The sequence below is a fragment of the Plecotus auritus genome (genome assembly GCF_963455305.1).
Source record: "Plecotus auritus genome assembly, chromosome: 6".
NCBI classification, from domain to species: Eukaryota; Metazoa; Chordata; class Mammalia; order Chiroptera; family Vespertilionidae; genus Plecotus; species Plecotus auritus.
Window position 1 is genome coordinate 29,597,628 of NC_137773.1, and position 27,439 is coordinate 29,625,066.

Here is a 27,439-nt window from a genome sequence, read left to right on the forward strand (position 1 = left end):
AATATTTTATTTTAACTTTTTTACTGTGTCTACAGTATTTGAGTTGCTATTCCCCTTTCAATTTCTGCTATTGGTTATTTGTGCTTCCCCTGTAGTTTTCTTGTATATTGCCAGAGATTTGTCAAATTTTATTAATATTTTAAAGAATCAACTTTTGGGTATTTGGGTTATCTTTCTTAGATACTTGTTTACTATTTCATTAATTTCTTCTCTTAATTATTTTCTTCCCTGTCTTCTTTTGGGTCCATTGTCTCTTGTTTTTCTCATTCTTGAAAATGACAGTTAATGCATTAATCTTTAGTCTTTCTCTTTTTCTAATATATTCAAGTCTATTAAATTTTCTCTAAATACTGCTTAATTGAATCCTACTTGTTTTGTTAAGATATATCAAAATAGTCCAGTTCAAAATAGCTTCTAATTTTAGTGTGATGCTTTCTTTAACTCACAGGTTATTAAACTAAATTCTTGAATTTCCAAACATATGGGATAGTCTCATCATCTTTTTGTTATTGACTTCTAGCTTAGTTTCATTATGATAAAACTAGGGGCTCAGTGCACGGATTCATGCACTTGAAAGGCACTATGGGCTGCGAGGCTGCAGTGGGCACAGGGGCAGGTCTTGGCCCATCCTCCGTGCCCCCACCTGGCCCCTCCTGCCATGGCCCCAGGTCCCCTGTCTGCCAACAGCCCTGCTCCACCACCGGCTCTTCCATGTGCTGACTGCACTGGCCTCGCTTGCACCTGCTGACGGCATGGAGCAATTGGGGCTGGTGCCAGCAGCAGGTGCAAACAGGGCCGGCTGTCAGTGGGTGTGAATGGTGGCTGCTGCACCGATCACCCTTCAGGAACAGGGGGAAGTGGAGAAGCCCTCAGGGGTGATCGGGGCCAGCAGCTGCCACTTGAACCTGCTGATGGCGCCAAGCCAACAGGGCTGGCGCTGGGCATGGCAGCAGGTGCGAGCTGGCCATCACCAGCAGCAGGTGTGAGCACCTGGTGGGACTGCAGCATGCAGGAGCAAAGAATTTTCAGTAACCACTAGAGGCTCGCCCTGATGACAGCGACTGGCACCCCGCTTTGGTCTGGCACCCCCGCTCACCTGCTGCACCACCCCACCACAGTCGATGCCCACCATGATCCGCACTCTGCCAACTGCTGCTGACACCCACCATGTTCTGTGTGTGCCCCCTGGTGATCAGCGCACATCATAGCAACCAGTTGTTCAGTTGTTCTGCCGTTCAGTCTATTTGCATATTAGGATTTTATATCCTATCTAATAAAAGAGTAACATGCAAATTAACCATCACTCTGCTACACCACAAGCCATGCCCACAAGCCACACCCACCAGCCAATCAGGAGCGAATATGCAGATAAACCCAACAAAGATGGCTATGGCCACAGAGAGCAGGAGGGAGGCTTGGGTTTCCCCGGCAATAGAGGAAGCCAAGCTTTCCACCTGCCCTTGGCAGCCTAGGCCTCCACTCAAGGCTACAAAGTTTCAATGATAGAAGATACATTAATCCAAAAAGAAATGGCGGCAGCCATGGAGCTGGAAAGAGCAGGAGGCTAGGGTTGCACCCGGTGATGGAGGAAGCCAAGCTTTCTGCACACCCTGGCCAGCCCAGGCCTCCACTTAAGGCTACAAAGCTTCAATTATAGAAGATACATAAATAAATAAAAAAATGGCTGCCGCCACAGAGCAAGCAGAGGCTTGGCTCTGCTCCAGGCTACAAAGTTTCAATTGTAGAAGATAAATAAACCCCAGATACCAGGGCCTCCACTTGGGTCACCAGGGGGCATGGCCGGCCTGCAAACCACCACAGGCCCCTCGCCCAGGCCACCCCACACCCCAAGGGAACCCCCACCCTGATCCAGGGCACCCTTCAGGGCAAACCAGCTGGCCCCCACCCGTGCACCAGGCCTCTATCCTATCTAATAAAAGAGTAATATGCAGATTGACCATCACTCCAACACACAAGATGGCTGCCCCCATGTGGACACAAGATGGCCACCACAAGATGGCCAGCAAGGGAGGGCAGTTGGGAGGGACCAGGCCTGCAAGGGAGGGCAATTGTTGGCAATCAGGCCAGCAGGGGAAGGCAGTTGGGAGGGACCAGGCCTGCAAGGGAGGGCAGTTGGGAGTGATCAAGCCTGCAGGGATGGCAGTTAAGGGTGACCAAGCCAGAAGAGGAGGGAAGTTGGGGGCGACCAGGCCTTCAGGGAAAGGCAGTTGGGAGGGACCCAGGCCTGCAGGGGAGAGCAGTTGGGGTGGACAAGGCCTGCAGGGGAGGGCTGTTAGGGGTGACCAGGACTGCAGGGGAGGGCTGTTAGGGGTGACCAGGACTGCAGGGGAGGGCTGTTAGGAGTGACCAGGCCTGCAGGGGAGGGCAGTTAGGGGCAAACAGGCTGGCAGGGGAGTGGTTAGGGGGTGATCAGGCTGGCAGGCAGAAGTGGTTAGGTGCAATCAGGAAGGCAGGCAGGCAAGCAGTTGGGAGCCAGCAGTCCTGGATTGTGAGAGGGATCTCAGATTGGAGAGGGTGCAGGCTGGGCTGAGGGACACCCCCCCCCCCGTGCACGAATTTTGTGCACCGGGCCTCTAATATATAGATAATATTCTCATATCATTTTCATCTTTAGCTATTTGTTGAAACTTTTTTATGGACAATATGGTCAATTTTTATAAATTATGATGAAAATTATATTTGTTCTATACTTGCTGAGTTTGATGTTCTACATATGTTTGTTAAATCCGTTTTCTTGTCTCTAATTTAATTGTGTTCTTTCCAGGTGCTAAACCAACCAGCCAATTCATTTGTCACTATTTATCTATCTGTATATATTCATACACCAGGCCACTTCTCTTTCCATAAGAAATGGATGACAAGTGTACTGCTTACAGCCCTGCTTACTTAAAAGATTTCCCTGAACCACTGTCTGTTAGGACCACCCTTGAGTAGGCCTGCAATTCAGCAGTTAAACATTGTAGGCTTGCACCAACCATCAGTGAACTTGGGTCAAATCTTTTCTCCTCTGAAATTGGTCATAGAGAATCTTCCTGTGAAGTGGTAGGTGTGAATTGGGAGAGACTTTGGTGCAATAGAAGTAGGTGAAATGAGAGTATAGATCACCTGTTCATTAAATTCCTTCTCAACCTGCTTGGAGACAATTCTGAATTCATTATTTCTGTTACATAAGTGTAGGGAGTGGCTATAGGGGTAAGCCTCAGATTGACCTGTGGCAGAGCCACAAACAAGTCCCAGCTTAGAGGGCAGAGCCCTCTTAGCATAATTAAGCTTGACCTTTTGGCTGCTCTCTAGATTCTTCCTGGGTAGCTAATGGGCTATGGGAGATGCAGCAAGTGCTGCCAAAACAAGTGAAACTCACAAGAACATTGTAACTATGTTGACCACTACCTTGTTTTTCTCTGACTATAAAATAAAGGCTCAGCTGGATGGCTGGATCCTTCTCTGTGCCCTCAACCAGGCACAGGAGATCCACCAGCCCCAGCTATATTCTATTTGTCTGTCTTTTCTTTAATTCTTCACCGCCCCTCCTCAGGATCACCGAACCCTTGGCTGTGCTGGCACGGCACATGTGGCACCCAACGTGGGGCTTGAGTATGGGGGAACTACAATTGCAAGATGAAAGGATGCTCCAGTGAAGCACGTGCAGAAAGCAAAAAGGAAGGTAAGGAGTGCAGTTTTGTAATAGCTAGGTGTAAAACATGGTAAATTCAGGATTTCAGGAAAATAATTTATATGTATCCATGCTTAAGGCTATGCTCCAAGAACAGGGCTGTTCTGTAAGGTATCAACAGCTTTTCGATTTGTTGGATTTTTTAAGTAAAACCTGCCCATCATTTCCTGAGGAAGGAAAGGTAAACGTAGAGACATGGGAGAAGGTAGGAAAACAACTTAGAGATCATTATATAATTGAAGGTCCAGGGAAAATTCCTCTCTCTACTTTCAGTCTGTGGTCCCTGATTCGGGACTGCCTAGAGCCCACTCCTGAAAGGGAATGGATGAATGTGGCAGGGTAACTAAGACAGATAGTGTAAGGTTACCAGAGGCTTAATATTGTCACAAAGGCTTGTCTCTCACCTGGAGACTACTTATTATGAAAGTATTTTATTCATGTTTGTGCTGACATTGGACCAGCCTATGTTCAAGGAGCAGTATTAGCTGCCTCATTAAAGGAGATGTTACTCGCTGGTCAGCAGAAAAAGAAAAGGAGATATTTTAACTGTGGTAAACTATGGCATTTTGCTAAAGACTGTAATGCTAGAAATGGAAGTGCAGGGAGTGGAAACAAGCAGCCTGGACTATGTCCAAGATGCAGGAGAGGAAAGCATTGGGTAAATGAATGCCACTCCAAGACTGATGTTGGTGATAATTTAATGCCTTCTAGGCAGGGAAACTTCAAGTGGTTCCAGCCCTGACCCCACCAAACAGTAGGGGCCTTATGCTTAACCCCACTGCAGCCTTTTCAGCCAGCTCAGTAAACCTTTATTATGCCACCCCAGGAAGTGTAGGATTGGCAAGTTCTACCTGGGGTGATAGATCAGGATTCAGGCAATAGCGGAAAGAGCCAATCCTACTCTTAAAATGCAACTATAAAAACAAAAAAGGGGAGAAGAATATTATGTGTTAAATTCAGTAATGATGTGGGACAGAGGTTGTGTTTGTATCTTTCCAGAAGGAGCAGCACAGCCAATTTGGGTGCCAGAGCATTACATGTGTCACCACAATGGACCCAGGGAAGCTCCTTGTCACTTCGTTCAAAAGACTAAGAGTTGCCCCGATGACAGCAAAGCGGAAGAAGAAGAAGAAAACAAAGGCTACACAACAGACCGAGGTGCCAACATGGGGTCAGATGAAGCAGTTAATGACTGAAGCCCAGCAGATGGTAGAAAAGCAAGAAGTGGAAGCTACTCCCTCAACCATGTTTCTGGCTATGTTAGCATTGGTTAGCTGCTAGTCTTTTGTAAAGTCTTGTGCAGCCAAGTCCAGGACTCTGAGTAAATATACACCAGCAGCAAAAGAAACTTTCATTTAGTAGCTAAAAATGTTAACATGTCTGTAGTTTGATTTCTCTCTCATTGCTGTGTTGTATTGGCATTGTTTTGTTATTATTTTAATAGTCAGAGCTTTGTTCTTGATGTTCAAGTTTTGCTTTTATTATAGTAGCTTAAAAACAAAAGAAGGGGAAGATGTAGGGAGCACCTACAGGGTGAAGCCTTGGATTGACCTGTGACAGAGCCACAAACAAGTCCCAGCTTAGAGGGCAGAGACCTCTTAGCATAATTAAGCTTTACCTTATGGCCGCTCTCTAGATCCTTCCTGGGTAGCTAATGGGCTGTGGGAGATGCAGCAAGTGCTGCCAAAACAAGTGAAACTCACAAGAACATTGTAACTATGTTTACCACTACCTTGTTTTTCTCTGACTATAAAATAAAGCCTCAGCTGGATGGCTGGATCCTTCTCTGTGGCCTCATCCAAGCACAGGAGATCCACTGAGCCCTAGCTATATTCTCTTTGTCTTTTCTTTACTCCTTCACCACCCTTCCTCAGGCTCACCGAACCCTTGGCTGTGCTGGCATGGCACAAATAAGGATTTCTCTAACCTTACATAACAGAAATGATGATGGCATGATAATTTGGTATCCCATAGTTGGCCACTCAGTCTCTACTAGGGCTCAGGAGCATGATAGGATCTTTTATAAACACAGAGAAATTATCTGTTTGGAAGGCATGGGTCTGCACTGCAAGATTTGCACTGTAATTCTCCTATTGTGGCTTGCCAGAAACTCCACACGGCATCCTTATCCGCTATGGGCATTGCAGGCAACATCAGATTGGCTGGATCATGTCAGATTGGCTAGTTTTGAAGCCTGAACCTTCTGCCTATTTTACTCTTACTCCAGGCCCTGCTCAAACCTGGCAGAATTTTGCATTCCAAATATGGTACATGCTGCTTTTAAAATCTGAAGACAGTGCCTCTTTCTTAGTGGCAATAAATGCAAAAGATAATTTGTATTTAACCTCAGACCCTAGAATCATCACTGATGTGGCAGACCCATGAACCTTCTTAGGTCTAACCTCTTACACTTTGACATGCATGTAGGCCATCCAGGGTTCTTGTCATATACTGCTCACTAGGTCCAATTTTCATGATGTTACCGATATTGTGGTATAGCATTATGTTCTGCAGAATGTTCACTATTAAGGTCTTTATGGAATATGTTATAAAAGAAAGCCAAAATTTAACATAGCTCAGGAGCAAAATAGTGTGTTGCTGCCTTGTTATGAGAAGACGAGCTTAAAACCTGAAATACCCATAATGTCTATGGTGATGTTGGAGAAATGCTCTAATGGGGATGTCAGTGCCCATAAGTGTGCCATAATAAAATGAAGTGGTTTATACAGGGTCATGCTGCCTGGGGAATTCAGGAAGGAGATATTCACAAGTTGGGGGATCTTCCCTCCCCCCGCCCCCACCTAGGACTTACTCTGATACTGTGTGGGGAGTTTCTTGCATCTATTGTCACATTGGCAGTGCCCTGTATAGAGCCCCCCACTGACTGACAAAGAGCTACTTGGTTTGTGGGTGACAGTTCCAAAGTAAATGGACAGGATCCTGTTTGAAAGGCTGCCACTCAGATGGAAAGAGGTAAAAACAAATCAGCTTGGTGGGTTGAATTGCATGCTGTTTTCCTAGCAGTTATGGAATAATTGGACAGTGGAAAAAGCCTTTATGTTTAGCTTTTTGCTGATCATAATCAGACAGGAGGGCAATGGAAATCTGGCCTATTAGAGGGATGTCCAAATGAGGCACAGCCCTATGGAAATTTAAATGTGCATTAAAGTAGGACATGTCGGTGCCCATTAGAATAACTCCCTTGCAGGTTTGGAAGGTAATTGGACTCAACAAGCATATGTATTTCCATGTGCTCACTTGAGGTGGCCACCTGGGTCCATGAAATAAGTGGACAATGGGGGTCTGCATCAATGCAGAGATGGGCTGAATCTAGACATATTCCTTGTGCACCCTCTGAGGCACAAAATGCCAGTGAGAACTGTTCTGTCTGCCAATAAAAGAGACAGAGACTGCAGATAACTCTTTGGAAGATATCCTGGTCTGAAGGCCCTGAACACAGCTGGCAAGTCAGGCTGATGTTGGTAGACCTGAGGGACTACAAACGGGTCCTGACAGGAATAGACACTAATACTGGACTGGCCTTAGGTTACCTGGTGGTAGATGCAGATGCTCACAGTATAAGGAAAACCAGAACAGAAGATAAAGTGTTGGTTTAGATGGCTGACTGACAGTCCTAGAAACTTACTTTATGGCCCTCATATAATGTCCAACAATGGGCAGACAGATATCCTCCTCAGCTAATAGTTTTGTAGAGAATTGTACTGGGCAATTAAAACATTGGTTGTCAAAAACAGGAGAAAATAAAAACACAAAGGGTTGGCTTACATACCTTCAAGAGTGTGTGTGCACATTCAACATGAACATGAATGGGGCTAAAGGAGTCTTCCCACTGGATAGATTTGTCTGTGTTTCTGGTGGATTGGGGGAAGGGGTTTGGGAAAGGTGGTAGTATACTTTTTATCCACTGCCCCTCAACTTTTTTCTCCCTCCCTGATTCAGTGGACATAGGACCAGGGCTGCAACTATAAGGGCCGAAAGCATGGATGATTCCCAAGCAGACACTGTACTGATGTTTTTAACTTTTTTGTTGGAATTCTTAAGGGCCTTACTGGGTAGGATGTGCCTCCACCCCAACTGGCAAAATTGGGATTAAAAGTATAGCATATTGCATGGTGGTAAAGGTAGTCCATTAGTTCTGTACTTGTGTAACAGGAGTGGACTGAGAGGGAGGCACTTGCTAGACTTGGATTGCTGCCTTCAGTCTAGACCAGCTTAGGGTTGAACCTAATGTCCTTTCCAATGGTGGAAACATTTGGGATTAAATGGATAGAAGAAAAAAATAATAGCTATGGGTAAAGGAATGAATGGGTTATGTAATAAGGGAAATCCAATATTATATTAACATCTCAAAAGAGGCTCAGACCAAGAGATGATACTCAAACTTTCTTGTTACCAACCCTCCAAACTTATTATTTTTTTTTTTATTCCATGACATACGGGCCAAACCATTAGCCACTGCTCATGAATAAATGTTGTTATAGGATAAATTGTGTCCTCCCTGCAAAAGCTACATTGGCCTCCTAACCCCAGTACCTCAGAATGTAACCTTATTTGAAGAGAGGGTCTTACCAGAGGTAACCAAGTTAAGATGAGGTCATTCGGATGGACCCTAATCCAATATGGCTTATATCCTTGTGGAAAGGGGAAATTTAGACACAGAGACAGACACACATAGAGGGAAGACTATGTGAAGAGACACAGGGAGAACATAGCCACCTACAAGCCAAGGAAAGAGGCCTGGAACAGATTCTCCCAATCTTCACCAGGAACCAACCCTGTTAGCACCTTGATATCAGATGTCTAGCCTTCAGAACTGTGACAAGATAAATTCCTATTATTTGAGCCACCCAGTTATGGTACTTTGTTAGGGCATCCCTATAAAAGGAATACAAATGCAAATCCATACCTTTGGCCATCTTTCTTTCCAGGAAAAGTGAACAGTCAGATGTACCGCTTGAAGTTCTTATCGGGAAGAGTTCCCCTCCAAGTCAGTCCTGTAGGATGTGATATTCTAGCAGTCTCTTTATGGCTTGTGCAAGACTTCTGTGTGGAAATATTTCTAAATTAGGCCCAAATTTCCCCTCTTTATCAGAATCACACATTACCCGTAATCTAATCACAGGGAACTCCCAATGAGACCATAGATTGAAAGAGAGGAGGTAATTTAGGAGCAGTGAGTACATTGTCAGTGTAAACCATTCACTCATTAAATATACTTATGCTCTTCAGACTTGCTCATGTATGATCATGTATTACTACTTCCACTTGAAGATGGAGTGTTGCTATTCATTAAACCTATTTTAGGGTTTGACGGATTAGGTAACATCTAGTAAATTAAAGACATCTCATATCACATGTTAGTTTAGTGTTCCACAGTCAGGGGTTCAGTCTCTACCATAGTTCAATAGAAAACAAGAAGCTATGTTACCAAGTTGGGATCTCTAGGAAGCAGACTCTGAGATAGAGTGTAAGAGGGCATCAGAGAATTGGAGAATGTCTCTAGTCATTATTCATAAAATAGCAGTATGAATGGGCAGGTTTGAGTTTGAAATGAAATTCAAACAGCTATGTATGTCTAGCCACCAAGGTGGGACCATGAAGAGTGAGCTCATGGAGATGTTTGTGGAAGCTGCCATTTCTGAGGGAAAGTAAAATGCTTGGTGATTGGCTCAGGGTAATGTTTGGAATTTAAAAACAGCTCTGGATCTTTTTGTCAATCTGCTACCTCCATATACTTTTGAGAGTAAGGGATTCTTAATTTCTGCATTCCAAATCTCATGCAGGTTCCTCTTTTGTCCAATTCTATCTTATAACCATAAAGTAAAGATAATTCTGGAAAATGCAGTTCTAAGCTTCATGTAACACAGTGCAGCACATTCATCAGCATCCTCATGGCTGCAAGATCTCTTTTTTCAGCTTGCAGTATTGTGTTCAAATTGAAGAAGGAGCAAAGTACAAAAGGATACATTACCTTCTGATGAAAACATTCTTTTTTGATAACTTTGCACATTTTTATTTATGTCAATTTCTTTTTTAAAATATATTTGTTATTGATTTTAAATTTTAGAGAGAGAGGAGGGGAGAGGGAGAGAGAGATAGAAACACCAATGAGAGAAACATCAACATCAATTGGCTGCCTCCAGCATGCTCCCCATTGGGGATTGAGCCCACAACCTGGGCATGTGCCTTGACCAGGAATCAAACTCTTGGTGCATGTGTCAACACTCAACCACTGAGCCACACTGGCTGGGCATATATAAACTTCTTATTCACCAAGACAATTAGTTGCAGACTACACTAGCTACAAAAATACTGAAGATACATCTCTCAACAGTAAAGACCAATAACCTGAAAATGTCTAAGCTCTTTTTAGTAAGGAAGAAAGGCAGAATAGATATCAAGTAGGCAAATCCCAGGTTCTGCCACAGTATGCCAGAAAGAAAATTCCAGCAAGTACCAAAGTCAATGACTACACACATTGCATGTACTGGAAATTAATTAGAAACAATAACAAAACTAAGTTCAAATACACTTAACTTGCATATTAAAAATACATTTTACTTCAGTCCAAGGAAACTTCACAATGGAAATGAGACAATATATATAAGTGAACCTCAATGAAAATAATACATATCAAAAATTGTGTGCTATAGGTGAAAGGGTAGTGGGAGCAATAATTATCACTGCAGAGGTTTATATTATAAATTATAAATTATGAGCTAGGGATCACTTCAAAGGTGAGACACTGATAAAGCAATTCCATATTACAGCATTTTAAAGATTTCTCCTCCAATATAAATTTCTTCATGTATGATAAAGGAAGAAATGCATCTGAAGGCATCCCCACGTTGATTACATTCATTGGGTTTCTCTCCAATATGAGTTTTCACATTTCTTTGAAGAAGAAAACGAAAAAAATTTCCACATTCTTTACATTTCTGTCTCTCAGTATGAGTTCTCATTTTCTGACTAAGGAATGAGAAAGACTTGAAGATTTTCCCACATTCTTGAAATTTATGTGGTTTCTCTTCAGTATGTGTTCTCACATGTGCACTCAAGTGTTAGAAATTATACTTTCCCACATTTCATTTTTCTTATTTTAATATATTTTTATTGATTTCAGAGAGGAAAGGAGAGGGAGTGAAAGAGAGAGAAACATCAATGATGAGAGAGAATCATTAATCTGCTGCCTCCTGCATGTCCCCTAATAGGGATCGAGCCCGCAACACAGGCATGTGCCCTTGATCGGAATTGAACCTGGGCCCTTTAGTCTGCAGACCGACACTCTATCTGCTGAGCCAAACCAGCTAGGGCTTTCCCACATTTTTAACACTTATGTGTTTTCTCTCCAATGTGAATTTTCACATGACTTTGAAAAAAATCTAAATATGAGTTAAGATTTTCCTACACTCCAAATATTAATGAAATTTCTTTCTAGTGTGAGTTATATGTTCTCTAAGGGATGATGAATAGCTGAAGACATTTCATATATTCACAGTGTTTCTCTCCAATGTGCATTATCACATACACAGTGAAACCTGAAAAATAAAAGAAATATTTGTCACATTGTTTTACAATTATAGAATCTCTCCAAGTGTTTGTACACATGTGGTTATTAAAGAAGGAGGAGAAATGTACACTTTTCCATACTTCTTACATGTCTGGAGCTCCTTTCTAGTACGTTTTCTCACTTGTAGAGTAAGTTTTGAGAAGTAAATGAAGATTTTCCCACATTCCTTCTATAAGGCTGCTCTTCTATGTGAGTTCTTAGATGTACAACAAGAGATGTAAAAGAAATAAAAGCTTTCTCTCATTATTTTACATCTGTGGGGTATGTTTTCAACGTTAGTTCTCACATGTGCACTAAAGAATGAGGGCCAATTGATCCTCACACACTTTTTTATGCATAGAATTTCCCTCCAGTGAGAATTTTTGCATTTTCTGAGGGATGGAAGGCTTCTTCATATTTTTCACATTATATTAATATAAGTATTATCTCTCCCATGAGTTTTTACATGTAAAGCAATAGATGAAGAATGCATAAAGAATAAACATATTACATTTTGTATATTCATAATTTTTTCTCCAAAGTGAATTATTACATGAATCCTAAGATACAAAGAACAGCTGAAGGGTTATCTACATTCCTTACATTGATATGGTTTGTGTCCATTGTCTTGTCCCATATCTGTCTTAATAAATGAATAATTAATGAAGGCTTTCTTGCATCCAATGAATTTATAGATGTTCTCTTCAGTATGAGTTCTCTAGTGCAAAATTAATTTTGAAATCTGGTTGAAGGCTTTTCCATACTGGTTACCCTCATTATCTCTCTCTCATATGGAATATCTTATAGACAGTAGATATTAAAGTCTTTCTGAAATATATTCCAATTTGATTATAGTCACCACCATATGACTTCTCTACCATGTGCTTTCTTAAATTTCTCCTGTGTCTTACACTAATTTTTTTGTGCCATGGCAAAAAAGTATGAGAATTACATAATAGGTAATTGTTGTGTGTTTTTTTTTTTTTTTTACATTGTAGGTGAAGTAGCATAATACTAATTTAAGGTATATTGTTAACTAAAGGCTATATATTCTTATCCTTAGAGGGAATACCCCCCAAAATGTTATAAGTAAAAGTCCCTTTAGGAAATAAAATGGAATACCAAAAAATACACAAATAAGTCAAAAGAAAAAAGAAAATGTGAAACAAAGGAATGAAAAAATGCAATAGACACAATTATATAATTATATTAAATATACATGAATTCTCCAATTAAAAGGCAGAAATTATAAGGCTGTATTTTTAAAAAATCAAGATTCAACTCTATATAACTTACAAAAGATGCACTTAAAATATAAAGAAAAGTTGAAAAATTATATATCATAAACTCCAAGTGTAATAAATATGGGCTGAATATTAATATCAGTTTAAAAGAATTATTAGAGACTAAAAGGGATGTTTCATAACGATTAGTGTCAATTCATCAAGAAGATAAACTAATCCTATCCATGTGCATGTCAAATAACAGAATTTCAAAATACATGAGGTTTTAAAAAATGCTAGAAATAAAAGGAGAAATACAGAAAATCACAATCAGAGTTGAAGAATTTAACATTTTTATTTTAGTAGTTGATAAAACATGTAGGAAAATAGCAAGAATAAAAAAGATTTAAACAACATTATCAAGCAACTCGGTTTGAAATTTATAGAACACTACACACATTTATTTCAATTACACAAGGAAACTCACCAAGGTAACCCATATGTTAGGTAACAACAACACAACAGAACTCAATAATTTCAAAGGACTTAAATCATATAGACTATGTTCTCAGACCAAAACAATTATTTTATATGTTAAAAATGATATCCATGGATATTTGGAAATCAAATAACATACTTCTAGTTAACCAATGGGTTAAAGAAGAAGTCAACAGGAAAATTACAGAGAAATTCAAACTGAATAGTAATAAAACCATAATACCAAAATTTATGAAATGCAGCTTAAATAATCCATAGGGGGAAAAGTGTATAGCTTTAATTTGTATTTTCATATATTTAATCTATATTAGAAAAGAAAGGCCCAGAGTCAATGATCTAAACTTTCAGAGACGCTGCAAAAATAAGAGAAAACTAAAACCAAACTTGGTATAAGAAAAGAAATAAAAATATAAGAGTGGAAATCAAGGTAACAGAACAAAAGTCAATAGGAAAATAACAAAGAAAAGGGTTGGTTTTTTAAAAAGATTAATAAGATTGATATACTCATGACAATATTTGATAAAGACAAAAGCAGAGAACATATTTGACCAATATCTGGAAGAGAGAGGGGCATAATATAAATATATAGAAAAGATAATAAAGGAATATTATCAATAACTTTAGGCCAATAACTTTAATACCATAGATAAAATGTGCAAGTAACTTAAAAAACACAAACCACCAACTACATAAGAGAAAATTGGAATTGTAGCATACCTTAGTCATTAAGTTTGCAATTCAAAATCTTCCTACAAAAAAAGTGTTAGTCATAGATGGCTTCTGTGATAAATTCTATCATGTAGATAAAGAAGAAATAATATCTTATACAAACTCTTTCATCAAAGAGAAAAAGGAGGAAACAATTGCCAACTCATTTTATGAAACCTGTATAAACCTGAAACTAAAACCTGACAAGAGCATAATATGAAAAATTACATATCACTCACAAACATACATGCAAAAATTCTTAACAGTGTAGTAGCAAATCAAGTTTACCTAATATATAATATTTTTCACACTGATGCATGCCACCTGGAGGAAAAATACATAAACAATTTGCATGGCCAATCACAATCATGCAGGTGCTCTTCCATTCCCAGTCTGTAGGACTCCAGTTCCTCAGATCTGCTTGGATATCTTTGTATTCTTCCACGGTTGCTGCTGCTATCCCATATTCACAATGGAGAAGAACTTGATTCATATTTTACTGCTCAGATTCCAGTTGTAACCACCATCACTAGTGCTCTGATGCTCATTTGAATTTGAAAGTTGGAGACAACCAACAGAACCAGGACTACAGCAAGGCAAATGTCTCAGAAGAAAAATTAATGGGTCACTCAAAAACTTGGTAGTAAAGACAGATACTGGTCTAAAAAATCAAACTTAATGAAAAAATCCATTATGAACAGAATTTCAATGTTTGATTAAAGACACGATCCGATCCTACACAACTTGGCCTCACCCTAATTCCTGCCATGTCACATCCTGATGTCAACTTTATTGTTTCCTGATCTCATTGGGAGATAAAAGGCCATATATATGTTACACTTCTCTCTTCTGGGCTGCTCCTTCAAGGTCAAGAGAGCTACCAAACTTCTAGATCAAATAATGCTGCATTGTTACATTTACAAGAAGAAAAATCCTTTAGTTTGCAAAAATGATCTCTTCTAGAATGTTACTAATGCCTATTTTATTACATACATTTATGCATTAAAGGAACGTATGTTTACAATATGGAAAGAAATGGAAAAGTAATGTTACTCTATTATATATATCTGCACATGCAGTGCATCTCCACCATCTACTTAAGCTACTCCCCTAGACACACACATGCTCAAATGCACACATGTACACAAACACACACATAGACAAACACTCTGGGTGCAGCTGTGAAGTTCAAAAATTGTTTGAGGTATTACCATTCATGTATACTGATAGATTCCTATTGATGTCTCATGATTATGCTGATAAACTTCAAGTAATGCTCTTTTCAAGGTATTCAGATCAATCCTTGAAGAACAAATATTAATCTTTTGGAGATATCTTTCATTCCACACTTTACCAATAAAGTATTTGTAAAGACAGGAAAGGAGTAGTGGATACTGACACACTGTGGTCTCTGGGCCTGTTTTGAAACATGCACCTCTTTATTATGAAAAGGCAGTTAGAAAATTCTGATCCTCCCACAGGGCATGTTCTACCAAAACACATAGATTGCTGATATGCTTATGACAATTTTCAAGACTCATATTTAGTCCATTTATTTTACTAAGTGAAAATGTTTTGGACCTGCTATTTTCCTGTCTGAGAAAGAAACCAGTGTTCTGGATTGCTGTATAAACATTGTAGTCATCTTGTAAGGATACCACTAATTCAGGTTTAAGCATATAACTGGCATTTATCAGCTTACCTTCTTGTTCTATTCCCCCAAATGGTTTGGGTTGCTACCATCCATGAATATTTTTTTGAAAGTTCAGTTATCTGTGTATGTTTGTATTAGCCAAATTGCATGAAGATATGAACTCAGCCACAGTAGCTCAGAGTACTGTCCTTGGATAACACCTAAAGGGAAGCAAAACTGCTTTTCTGACAAGCATCTCAAACATCCTAAATAGACAACCTGAGACATAGTCAGACAACCTGACTCATGAGGAAGAGAGATGTGCCAATTTGGAATGCATCTATCTGAAAATCCAATTACAGTTGCTTAATCACATAGGGTTTTATTCATATGCAGGCTGTGAGAAGGTAGTGCCGAGTTGTTGCAGCAGTTTAACGATGCTATTAAAGATTCAGGGGCTTTCCATCTTATACTTAGTATATAAACCTTTGTTTTATGGCACTTATCTTATGGTTGCAAGTTGATTGCTTCAACTCAAGGCTTCCTCCTCAATACCCATGCTGGTTAAGAAAAAAGAAAATGGGCCCTAGCCGGTTTGGCTCAGTGGATAGAGCGTTGGTCTGCAGACTAAAGGGTCCCAGGTTCAATTCTGGTCAAGGGCATGTACCTTGGTTGGTACCTTGGTTGCAGGCTCCTCCCCGGCCTGGGCCCTGGTCAGGGCTCATGCAGGAGGCAACTAATCTGTTTTTCTCACATCTCTTCCACTCTCCCTAAAAAAATCAATGGAAAAATATCCTCAGGTGAGGATTAATAAAAAATAAAAACAAGAAAAGAAAATGGGTAAAGATCTAAGGAACATACCACCTAAGACTAGCCTTTTCAAAAAAATATTTCCTCCCTTAAGTCCAATCCCTCAATAATACTTTTAAATTGTCAGCAATAACTGAGTTATATGATACACCTACCTTCAAGGGATTATGGGAACATGGATATTTTGACCCAGAAAGGAAAGAAAAATGGTCTTGGAAATGGATTTTTTAGTAGACACATGTTTTCATTTCCTATTGCTGCTGTAACAAATTACCACAAACTTAGTGCTTAAAAACATATATTTATTATCTTACAGTTCTAGAGCTCAACAGTTAAACTGGGCTAAAGTTAAGGGAGGGCTGTGTTCCTTTCTGGAGGCTCTAAGTAAAAATACTTTCCTTACCTTTTCTAGCTTCTAGAGGCTACCTGCACTCTCCCACTTGTGGCTCCCTTCCATCTTCAAAGTCAGTAATGGCTGGTTCAGTCTTTTGCACATAATATCACTCTGATACCAACTCTCTTCCTGCTTCCTACTTCCATTTCTTATTAAGGGCTCTTAGGATTACAGTGGAACCACCTGGATAATTTAGGACACTCTCCCAATTTAAAGGCCAGCTGATTATCACAACCTTAATTCCATTGGCAATTTATTCCCCTTTGCCACACAGCATCCTTGATTTTCTCTCCAGAACATGCTTTCCTGATAATAAATCTCCTAATTTTAGCTTTTTTTTTTTTTTACAATTTGAATAGGTTGCAAATCATTAAATTCTGGTTTCTTTTTGCTTAACAGTCCTTCCCTCAATCTATCACATTCCTCTCACATTTTACTAAAAGACAAAAGAAGAAAACGGGCTGCAGCTTCCACCCTAGCCTGGAAAACTTCTCAGCTAAATATCCAAGTTCATTGTTTACCAGTCCTTCTCTCCACAGTTCCACTGCAGGACACACGATTCAGCTAAGTTTTCTGCAAGTACATAACAAGGATTTCCTTCCCTCCAGTTTCCAATAACATTTTTCTCATTTCCTTTCCTCTGGTTTCCAATATCATTTTCCTAATCCATATTTCTACCAACAGTCTCTTTACCATGATTTAGGTATTCTGGAAGGCAATATATGTTTTCTCCACCATGCTCCTCACTTTCTTCTGTGTTTTTGCTATCGGAGTTATTATCCATATTTCAACTAACACTCTGTCCAACACAATCTAGTCTTTAAAAAATCATGCTCTTTAAAATTCTTCCAGCCTCAGCCTAATGCCCAATTCCAAAGCGACTTCTACATTTTTAGTTATTTGTTACAGCAGCACTCCACTTCCAACTCTGTATCAGTCAGGGTTCAACCAGAAAAACAGAACCAGCAGTAGATATAAAGAGATTTATTGCAAGGAAGTGATTGATTCAATTGTGGGAGCTGGCTAGGCAAATCAAAAATCAGAGGGGCTGGCTAGGCAAGTCAAAAATCCAAAAGGGTAGGCTGCAACTCTGGACACCAGCTGAAGCTGCTACCCACAGTCATAATTTCTTCTTCATCTCAGGGAACACTCAGCTCTGCTTGAAGGCCTTTCAGCTGATTGAGTCAGGCCCACCCAGATTATTTAGGACAGTGGTCAGCAAACTCATTAGTCAACAGAGCCAAATATCAACAGTACAACGATTGAAATTTCTTTTGAGAGCCAAATTTTTTAAACTTAAACTTCTTCTAACGCCACTTCTTCAAAATAGACTCGCCCAGGCCGTGGTATTTTGTGGAAGAGCCACACTCAAGGGGCCAAAGAGCCGCATGTGGCTCGCGAGCTGCAGTTTGCCGACCATGGATTTAGGATATTCTCCCTATTACAAGGTTAGTTGATTGTCAACCTTAATTCCATCTGAACCATAAGCCCTCTTTGCAATATAACATAACATAGTCACAGGTTCCAGGGAATAGGATGCAGATGTCTTAAGGAGGGCATTATTCTGTCTACCACACCATCCCATAGTATCTGCAAAGTTAAGAGGCTCCTGGAGATAGAGGAGTCCTGCCCATAGAGCTGATTATTTCTTCAAACCATTCATCACCTTCATTAACATATCCTTTCATCTGTTTCCTTTAATATTGATTCTACTATGTATTTTTCCACATTCCTCTAGGCCCAGAATTTGGAGCTCACTTGAGAATTTCTCTGCAATAGCAAGAGACTATTTCAGGCAATGTATTACTTGGTCCTAGAGTCTATTGATCTTTAGAGTTTATAGGAACAAGTTAAACACAGCCAATCTGGGTATTCAGTAAAACTGCACAGGACTCTCTTATCAGGATCATAACTTCAGTTAAATATAAGGAAGAACCCATGATTTTTCTCAACATTAGATGAGAAATATATATTTTCATGAGATAACATATATTTAGAAAGTCTAATAATTACAATTGTGATTTTGACATAAACAGCATGAAATTATACATGTTGTTGCCTATTGATAAAACAAAAAATACAGAGTTTGAAAGAAACTGGATATAGGTGAATACAAATTGATTCTACCCAAAACAGAATATGGGTTAAAAAAAGTTATAGCTGTGTCTTTGCTACCAGAGTTATTATCCATATTTATAAATAAAAACTAAATAACACCTCTGACAATTTAAAAATGAAGTAGGTAGAAAGGAATCAGATATTCTTATGTAGTGTCATGAATACTTTTAAATTTACAATTCCGTTTATTCCAAGAGGTTAACTTTCATCTGATCCTTAAGAGAAGAGTACTAAAATTTTAGTCAGAAATATGAAATTTCCTGGTGTTTTTACTAATAATATAGTAGTTGAAAAAATAATTACAGGACAACAAAACAAAGAATAACTACTAAGGAAGATAGTACAGAAAAAGGAAAACAAGTAGAACTACAGGCTATTACTGGATTTAAAAAATAAAGGAAAGATAAAGGAGACAACAATTAATGGTGCAAGTGGAAAGTTTCAGATACCTAAACCATTATGGAAAGTAGGATTTCCCTCTGCCTTCCTCCCAATGTCCTGGCCTAGAACATTGGGAAAGACAGGCTTCAAGAATTTGAACTCATTACTCCCAGAGTCTCCCATCAGACACACCTCATACTGGTAGCTCTGGGACAGGGTCCCCGTGCCACTGACGTCCACCAGGTGGCCCGGAAAGTGGCCCTCAGGCACCGAGCAGCCACCCACCCAGGCCGCCCTGCTCCGCCTGCACAACCGCACCGCGATGAACGCCAGCACCGAGAACAGGAACAGCGACGACACCGACGCCAACGCGATCACCAGGTAGACCGTCAGCGGGTCGGCCTGCGCCTGCTCGGCCGCCGCTTCGGGCAGCGGCAGGTAGGGCTGCGAGAAGCCATCCACCAGCAGCACGTGCAGCGTGACGCTGGCAGACAGCGCGGGCTCGCCATTGTCCTTGACCAGCACCACCAGCCTGTGCTTGGCCGCGTCGCGCTCGCTCAGCAGCCGCGCCGTGCGCACCTCGCCATTGTGCGCCCACACGCCGAACAGCCCGGGCTCCGTGGCCCGCAGCAGCTGGTACGACAGCCAGGCGTTCTGGCCCGAGTCTGCGTCCACCGCCACCACCTTGCTCACCAGGTAGCCCGGCTCGGCCGCCCTGGGCACCAGCTCGGTGCAGGGCGCGGAGCCGTTCTGCAGCGGGTACAGCACGAAGGGCGCGTTGTCGTTGGCGTCCAGCACCTGCACGCGCACCAGCGCCTGGCTGCTCAGCGCGGGCGACCCGCGGTCGGTGGCGCCCACGCGGAACTCGAACGCCCGCAGGGCCTCGAAGTCCAGCGCCCTCAGGGCGAACAGGTGGCCGTTGTCCGCGTTGATGGACACCAGCGAGGCCAGGGGCAGCTGCGGGTCGAGGCCAGGGGCAGCTGCGGGCGGCAGCAGCGAGTAGGTGACCTGGGCGTTGGCGCCCGCGTCTCTGTCTGTGGCGCTGACGCTGCCGATGTGCAGGGCGGGGCTGTTGTTCTCGCGGAGGAACAGGGTGTAGGAGGTTTGGGTGAAGGCGGGGGCGTTGTCGTTGACGTCGGAGACCAGCAGGGTTATGTTGTGCTGCGTTTTCAGCCTGGGGGTCCCCAAGTCCGTAACTGTAATAGTGACATTATACTCGGCTCTGGTCTCCCTGTCCAGGGCCCCATTTGTTACCAGGGTGTAGAAATTCTCTTCAGTTGGTTTCAGGAGGAAGGGGAGATCATCTTGGATGGAGCAAGCCATCCTCCCATTGTCCCCCGAGTCTCGGTCTCGAATCTGAAACAGGGCCACTTCTGTCTCGGGGGAGTTTTCGGGAATGGGGCTGGTAAGTGATGAAATAGTTAGTTCTGGGGAGTTATCGTTAACATCCACCACCTCTATGGAGACAGAACATTTTCCTGAAAGTCCCCCGCCATCAGAGGCATCTATATCCAGCTCATATGAGGATGTTGTCTCAAAATCTAGTTTTTTGATTAGCCGAACTTCTCCTGAAAGGCTGTTTACTTCAAAAGTTTTGCTTATCTCCTGAGAACTATAAGAAAGGGCGTATGATATCTCTCCGTTTGGCCCAGCGTCTAAATCTCTAGCAGAAACTTTGACAACTAGGGAACCTACAGGGCTGTTCTCAGGGACCTGCACTTGGTAGAGTCTCTGTGCAAACTCAGGGGCGTTGTCATTGACATCCAAGACCAAGATGTGGACCTGGGCGATGCCAGACAGGGGTGGAGAACCGCCATCCAGTGCTGTGAGGGTTAATCTGAGCTGGGCCTGCTCCTCACGATCCAGCTCCTTGTCCAGCACCAGCTCGGGGTAATTCCTGCCATCTCCCAGGTCGCGGGTGGTAACATGGAAATGGGAGTTGGGACTGATGCTGTAGTTTTGGATGTTGTTGTTGCCCACGTCCAAATCCTGGGCTTTTTTCAGAGGAAACACGGTCCCAGGAGGGCTACTCTCTGGGATTCTCAGCGTCATTTCTCTTTCAGGAAACACAGGAGAATGGTCATTTATGTCTCTCACCAGTAGCTCAGCTCGAAATACTCCCAATGGTTTTTTCAGTAACACTTGGAAATGCATCACACACGGGTCAGTGGAGCCACACATCTCCTCCCGGTCCAGTTTCTCATTTAATATCAAGTCCCCGGTCTGCAGATCAAGCTGCAATCGGGGTTCCTTATCTTCAGTGACCACCCGGGCTCCCCGCGCAGCTAGCTCTCCCGCTCCCAGCCCCAGGTCCTTGGCCAAGTTGGCCACAAAGGAGCCGCTCTCTGTTTCTTCCATCACGGAATAGCGACGGGATTCCCATCCTGCCAGAGCCTCTCCCACCAAAAGAAAAAGAACCAGGACTTGCCTTTGTTTAGGAAAGCGCTCCCCTCCGACCTCCATCTTTATTTCACAAACACCTTTCCAGGAGCCGGGCCCAGCTCTACCTCAGGGAGCACTGGGACTGCGATAGGGATGGATCTCTCAGTTGGTAATCTGTCCTGAAATGTTGCTGAGTAGCATTCTCTGGACACTCTTTGGTCCTCAGCTCCCTTACAGGCGTTTCTCCTCCTCCAGCGATCTGAGGTTGAATTAGTTGAATTTCCTGGGCTCTTTTTTTTTTTTTTTTTTTCTTTTTCTTCGCCTTAGCCTACAGCGCCACCATGCGTTGTTTTAGAAAAAAAATTGCTACAATTGCATTCTCTATTTGTATGTACCTATAGTAATCTAGTAATCCCAATCATCTATCTATCTAGTAATACCAGTTATCTATTGGGAGTTTTGGAAATGTTTTTTGGGATATGATGTAATCAGAAAACCATTCAATTAAAATTATTTATTCATTCAGAGATCATTATTGATATAATGTACTAGGTTCTGAACTACATTAGTAAACAACCCAGACATGGTTTTTATCTTCCAGAACCTGTAGTCTTGGGGGGATGTTCTGGAGAACTGAGAGGTGAAAGAAGACTTATTAGTGATCAGTCATCTTGTAAAAATAAGAGTCAAGCTATATGATTCCTTAAAATTCTCTCAGCAAAAATGAATGAATTCCTCTAGATTTTCTTTCAGATTCTAGACAGCCTATGTGCCAGAATTGTGGTTCTTATTGGTTAATCACATCACAGAAAAGCTACTAGTTCATTGCAATTTACATATCCTTTCTACATACAGTCAGAGAGTTATGATATTTTAACATTTTAAACTACAAAAAAATGCATATGACAACACTTCTTTAGCTCTGAGCATGCTTCATTGATCACCATCTGATAGAGCATGCTAACTTATTTCTTTTCTGTGTCTTCTTTGAGTTCCAGAACTTTTTTGTTTATTTTAATATCCTTTAACAGCTAGTCCCAGGCACATGGCATATGCTCAATAAATATTTGTTGAATAGATCAATGAAGAAATCACAATGTAAAAATTTTGACAGATGGATTCTCCTCCTAATGTAAAAGCCCATTTTTTTTTACTGTAATCTTAATTCATTATATGAGAAACCATGCTCCTAAGTAGCTATTCTCTTCTGAATAGTAATTTAATATAATTCAGAATGATCTAAAATGTTTTTCATTAAATGGAAAAATACCCTTGCTCACCCCTAAACAAAAGGATACATTATAAAAAAGAAAGAACAAAACAACAAGTCTACAATGATTCTACAAATAGGGTATACCTTTCTTTAAAACATATTTTACATTGTCAGTGTTATTTCACACTAATGCTATTATGACACTAATGATATTAACTATTTCTGATATAGAATTTTCTAAGAATTTCTATAGAAAGTGTACAATTTGGAAATATCCATCAATTCTCAAAATTATGCAGTCTAACAAATGTTTGTGCTTGTCCCTTACAGATTACTAATATTCCACCATCTTTTGACCCAACTATTGTTAAATTTATATGACAATCACAATTTTTTTAAATACTCACCTGAGAATATTTTTCCCATTGATTTTTTTAGGAGAATGGAAGAGGGGAGGAGAGAGAGAAACATCAATGTGAAAGAGACTCCTGGATTGATTGCCTCCCCCTTGCAACCCAGGTACTTGCCCTTGACCAGGAATTCAACCCTGATATCTTTTGGTTCAAAGGCCCATGCTCTACCACTGGTTGATTTTAGAGAGAAAGAGAAGCATCATTTTGTTGTTCCACTCATTTATGCATTCATTGGTTGATTCTTGTATGTGCCCAGCGGGGTGTTGAACCACAGCTTTGGTGTATCAGGATGACTAACCAACTGAGCAACCCAGCCAGGGAGACAACCACAACTTTTTATGTTCCAGATTAATAGTAAATTTTAATCCATACAAGAATATGTAAACATGCTTTTGACAAGTGAAAAAAACCACCTAACTGTCTTAATTAGAAGGAAATTTATTAAAAGAGCATTTATTTCCAAAAACCCAAAGGAGAAAGCAAACTTGGGGGAAAATGGAAAATGTACAATTTGGTTGTTCTTTAGGCATCTCCTTCCTTCTTGTCTCTAAGTGGATTGCTTTTCTGTACTTCTTTCCATGTATTTAGCTAGCATAATATTATTTTCTTATTAAGTTCCTAACAAAGAGACTATTTTATTTCTGGTTTCCAAAGCAATTTTTTTTAAACAGAGAGAGAATTAGATTGGCACAGCTTGGATCAGCAATGTCTACCACCTTGTCTGACTGTCTGAAATCACAAAAAGAGAGGGGTCATTAACATAAACATGGCTGCAATAGTAGACATCTACTGAAGATAGAAGTTTCCAGAAAGAGATTTGGTAGGATCTATTATTTAAATATTTGTAAATAATCTGATCTTTCACTATAGTGATGGAAGATGATTTGACTTTGGGTGGTGGGCACACAATGCAATATATAGCTCATGCATCATAGAAATGTACGTTTGAAACCTATATAATCTTATTAACCATTGTCATCCCAATAAATTTAATTAAAAAATAATACTCATATATATCATATACTGAAGGTTGATATAAAGAGGTGAAAATCAAGTTTGGGAGAAATCATTGTTTTTCTATTTAATATTACTGTGAAACAAAAACATGCACTTTTTGCAGACAGTTCTCCATTTAAAATTTTTAGACAGGTAGACATAATACTATATTAAACTGAAGATATCTTAATAACTCATTAGATTTGTATCATGCCTGTCTCCTAAGAAACCACAATATCAATTTTTTTAAATGTTTCTTGACAAATTCAAACAGAAAATGGTCCTGGGGTTATCTTCAAATCAATTGTGGTTGATTAAGAGTTGATAAATTGAACAAATATTCATACTTTTTAGTATGAAGTACATTTGCAAGTTCTTTGTCTCAGTCAAGTAGAAATGATAAAAAGAGAGTAAACAAGCCCTAGCCTGGTTGGCTCTGTGAATAGAGCCTCCACCTGCAAATTAAAGGGTTCAATTCCATGCCCTGCCTGAACGATGTGTTCTCTCACATCAATACTTCTCTCTGTCTCTCCCCCTCCTTTCCACACACTCTCTCTCTAAAAACAAAACAAAAAATCAATGGGAAAAAATCCTTGGGTGAGAATTAACAGCGAGATGAGAGAGAGAGAGAGAGAGAGAGAGAGAGAGAGAGAGAGAACATGAGTATATACTTAAAGTTTCTAATCTCCTTAACTAGGAATATAAAATCAAAGAAAATCCGTATCTACCAAAATTGGTAAGGAACACATATTTTAAAAGAACTAATCATCTGGAATGATGTGAAAATTTTAACAAATTCCTAATTGAATCCAAAACCATTTACAAAATTTGAGTTTTCCTCCACACCATTCACAGACCCCGGATGGTTGGAGGCAACAGATTTTAGGAACTTAAACTCGCTGGTGGTTCCTGTGCTTCCCATCAGACACACCTCATACTGGTAGCTCTGGGACAGGGTCCCAGTGCCGCTGACGTCCACCAGGTGGCCCGGAAGGTGGCCCTCAGGCACCGAGCAGCCACCCACCCAGGCCGCCCTGCTCCGCCTGCACAGCCGCACCGCGATGAACGCCAGCACCGAGAACAGGAACAGCGACGACACCGACGCCAGCGCGATCACCAGGTAGACCGTCAGCGGGTCGGCCTGCGCCTGCTCGGCCGCCGCTTCGGGCAGCGGCAGGTAGGGCTGCGAGAAGCCATCCACCAGCAGCACGTGCAGCGTGACGCTGGCAGACAGCGCGGGCTCGCCATTGTCCTTCACCAGCACCACCAGCCTGTGCTTGGCCGCGTCGCGCTCGCTCAGCAGCCGCGCCGTGCGCACCTCGCCATTGTGCGCCCACACGCCGAACAGCCCGGGCTCCGTGGCCCGCAGCAGCTGGTACGACAGCCAGGCGTTCTGGCCCGAGTCTGCGTCCACCGCCACCACCTTGCTCACCACGTAGCCCGGCTCGGCCGCCCTGGGCACCAGCTCGGTGCAGGGCGCGGAGCCGTTCTGCAGCGGGTACAGCACGAAGGGCGCGTTGTCGTTGGCGTCCAGCACCTGCACGCGCACCAGCGCCTGGCTGCTCAGCGCGGGCGACCCGCGGTCGGTGGCGCCCACGCGGAACTCGAACGCCCGCAGGGCCTCGAAGTCCAGCGCCCTCAGGGCGAACAGGTGGCCGTTGTCCGCGTTGATGGACACCAGCGAGGCCAGGGGCAGCTGCGGGTCGTGGGGCGGCAGCAGCGAGTAGGTGACCTGGGCGTTGGCGCCCGCGTCTCTGTCTGTGGCGCTGACGCTGCCGATGTGCAGGGCGGGGCTGTTGTTCTCGCGGAGGAACAGGGTGTAGGAGGTTTGGGTGAAGGCGGGGGCGTTGTCGTTGACGTCAGAGACCAGCAGGGTTATGTTGTGCTGGGTTTTCAGCCTGGGGGTCCCCAAGTCGGTGACGGTGATGGTGATGTTATACTCTGCCTTGTTCTCTCTGTCTAGAGGTCCCTCTGTTACCAGCTTGTAGAAATTCTCAACGGAATGTTTCAGCGTGAAAGGGAGATCTTCCTGGATGGAACACACCATCCTTCCATTCTCACCAGAGTCTGGGTCTTGAACACTGAAAAGAGCTATGGTAGTTTCCGGGGAATTTTCTGGAATGGAGCTTGTAAGTGAAACCACCTTCAGTTCCGGGGTGTTGTCGTTTATATCCACCACCTGTATTATGACAGTGCATTTTCCAGAAAGACCTGCCCCATCAGACGCCTTAATATCCACCTCATATGAGACAGTTTTTTCAAAATCTAGTTTCCTAATGATTGTCATTTCACCTGTGCGTTCACTGAGTGCAAATGTCCTAGTAATCTCTTCATCGCCATAAAAGAAGGAGTAGGACACTTCCCCGTTTATTCCCATGTCTAAATCCTTAGCGGAAACAGTGACAACAAGGGATCCCAGGGGACTGTTTTCCAGGATCTGCACTCTATAGAGTGGCTGCACAAACTCAGGGGCGTTGTCATTGATATCCAAAACCTCAATGAGGACCAGGCTGGTGCCAGATCTGGGAGGAGCTCCGCCATCTACTGCCGTGAGCGTTAACCTCAGCTCGGGCTGCTCCTCCCGATCTAGAGCTTTGTCCAGAATCAGCACTGGGTACTTTCTGCCCTCACTGCCATTTCTGGTAAGAACGTGGAAGTGGGAGTTGGGGTGGATGGTGTAGTTCTGAACATTGTTGATGCCCACATCCAAATCTTGTGCATTTTTCAGGGGAAACGCAGTCCCTGGAGGAGTACTTTCCATGATTTTCAAAATCATTTCTGCTTGTGGGAACACAGGTGAATTGTCATTTATGTCACGGACCAAAAGCTTAAACCTATATACTTCCAAAGGCTCTTCCAGTAACACCTGGAACTGCAGCACACAAGGCTCAGTGGGACCACACAGTTCTTCCCGATCCAGTTTCTCATTTACTTGTAAATCCCCAGTCTGAAGGTTCAGCTGAAAATGGTTTTTGTTGTTGTTAAAAATGACACGAGCCCTCCGCCCAGACAGCTCCCTTACCTCCAGCCCTATGTCCTTTGCTAGATTGGCCACAAAAGAACCACCCACTGTTTCTTCTGCGACACTATAACCTTTCTGCTCTGCGCTAGTCTGAGCCAGAAAAACAAAGAGAAGCAGGACTTGCCTTAGTGTAGGAAAGCGCTCCTCTTCAGCCTCCATTTTTTTCAGCGCCAGAAGTCTTTGGGGTCGGCTGCCTGTTAGGTCTGCAGGAAGTCTGCCCCGGGAATCAATCCTTGCCGCAGGGTAATTCCGTTAAAGATCCTCTTCTCTTTCTTAGATCTGTGTACTGACTACCAGAACCGGAACCCTCCCCTCCGCAGGTCTGTTTTTCGCAGCCTTAGCTTACAGCGCCACCATGTGTTGCACTTAAACCTAGTTTGCTGG

The 27,439-nt window shown here is 42.1% G+C and overlaps 3 protein-coding genes across 3 annotated transcripts in view; all 3 read right to left on the reverse strand.

The window, feature by feature from the left end:
* Positions 1–27,439, reverse strand: part of LOC308250372 (protocadherin gamma-C4) — a gene marked incomplete at its 5' end in the record, with an annotated part of 563,663 nt that overhangs the window by 195,029 nt on the left and 341,195 nt on the right. The window lies entirely within an intron of this gene.
* Positions 12,819–21,676, reverse strand: LOC308250384 (protocadherin beta-15-like). The gene has a single exon (XM_080672958.1). It carries the CDS (start codon positions 21,490–21,492, stop codon positions 19,090–19,092), a length of 2,403 nt encoding a protein of 800 aa, XP_080529084.1. The 5' UTR covers positions 21,493–21,676; the 3' UTR covers positions 12,819–19,089.
* LOC308250381 (protocadherin beta-15-like) lies at positions 24,805–27,342 on the reverse strand. The gene has a single exon (XM_080672955.1). It carries the CDS (start codon positions 27,212–27,214, stop codon positions 24,833–24,835), a length of 2,382 nt encoding a protein of 793 aa, XP_080529081.1. The 5' UTR covers positions 27,215–27,342; the 3' UTR covers positions 24,805–24,832.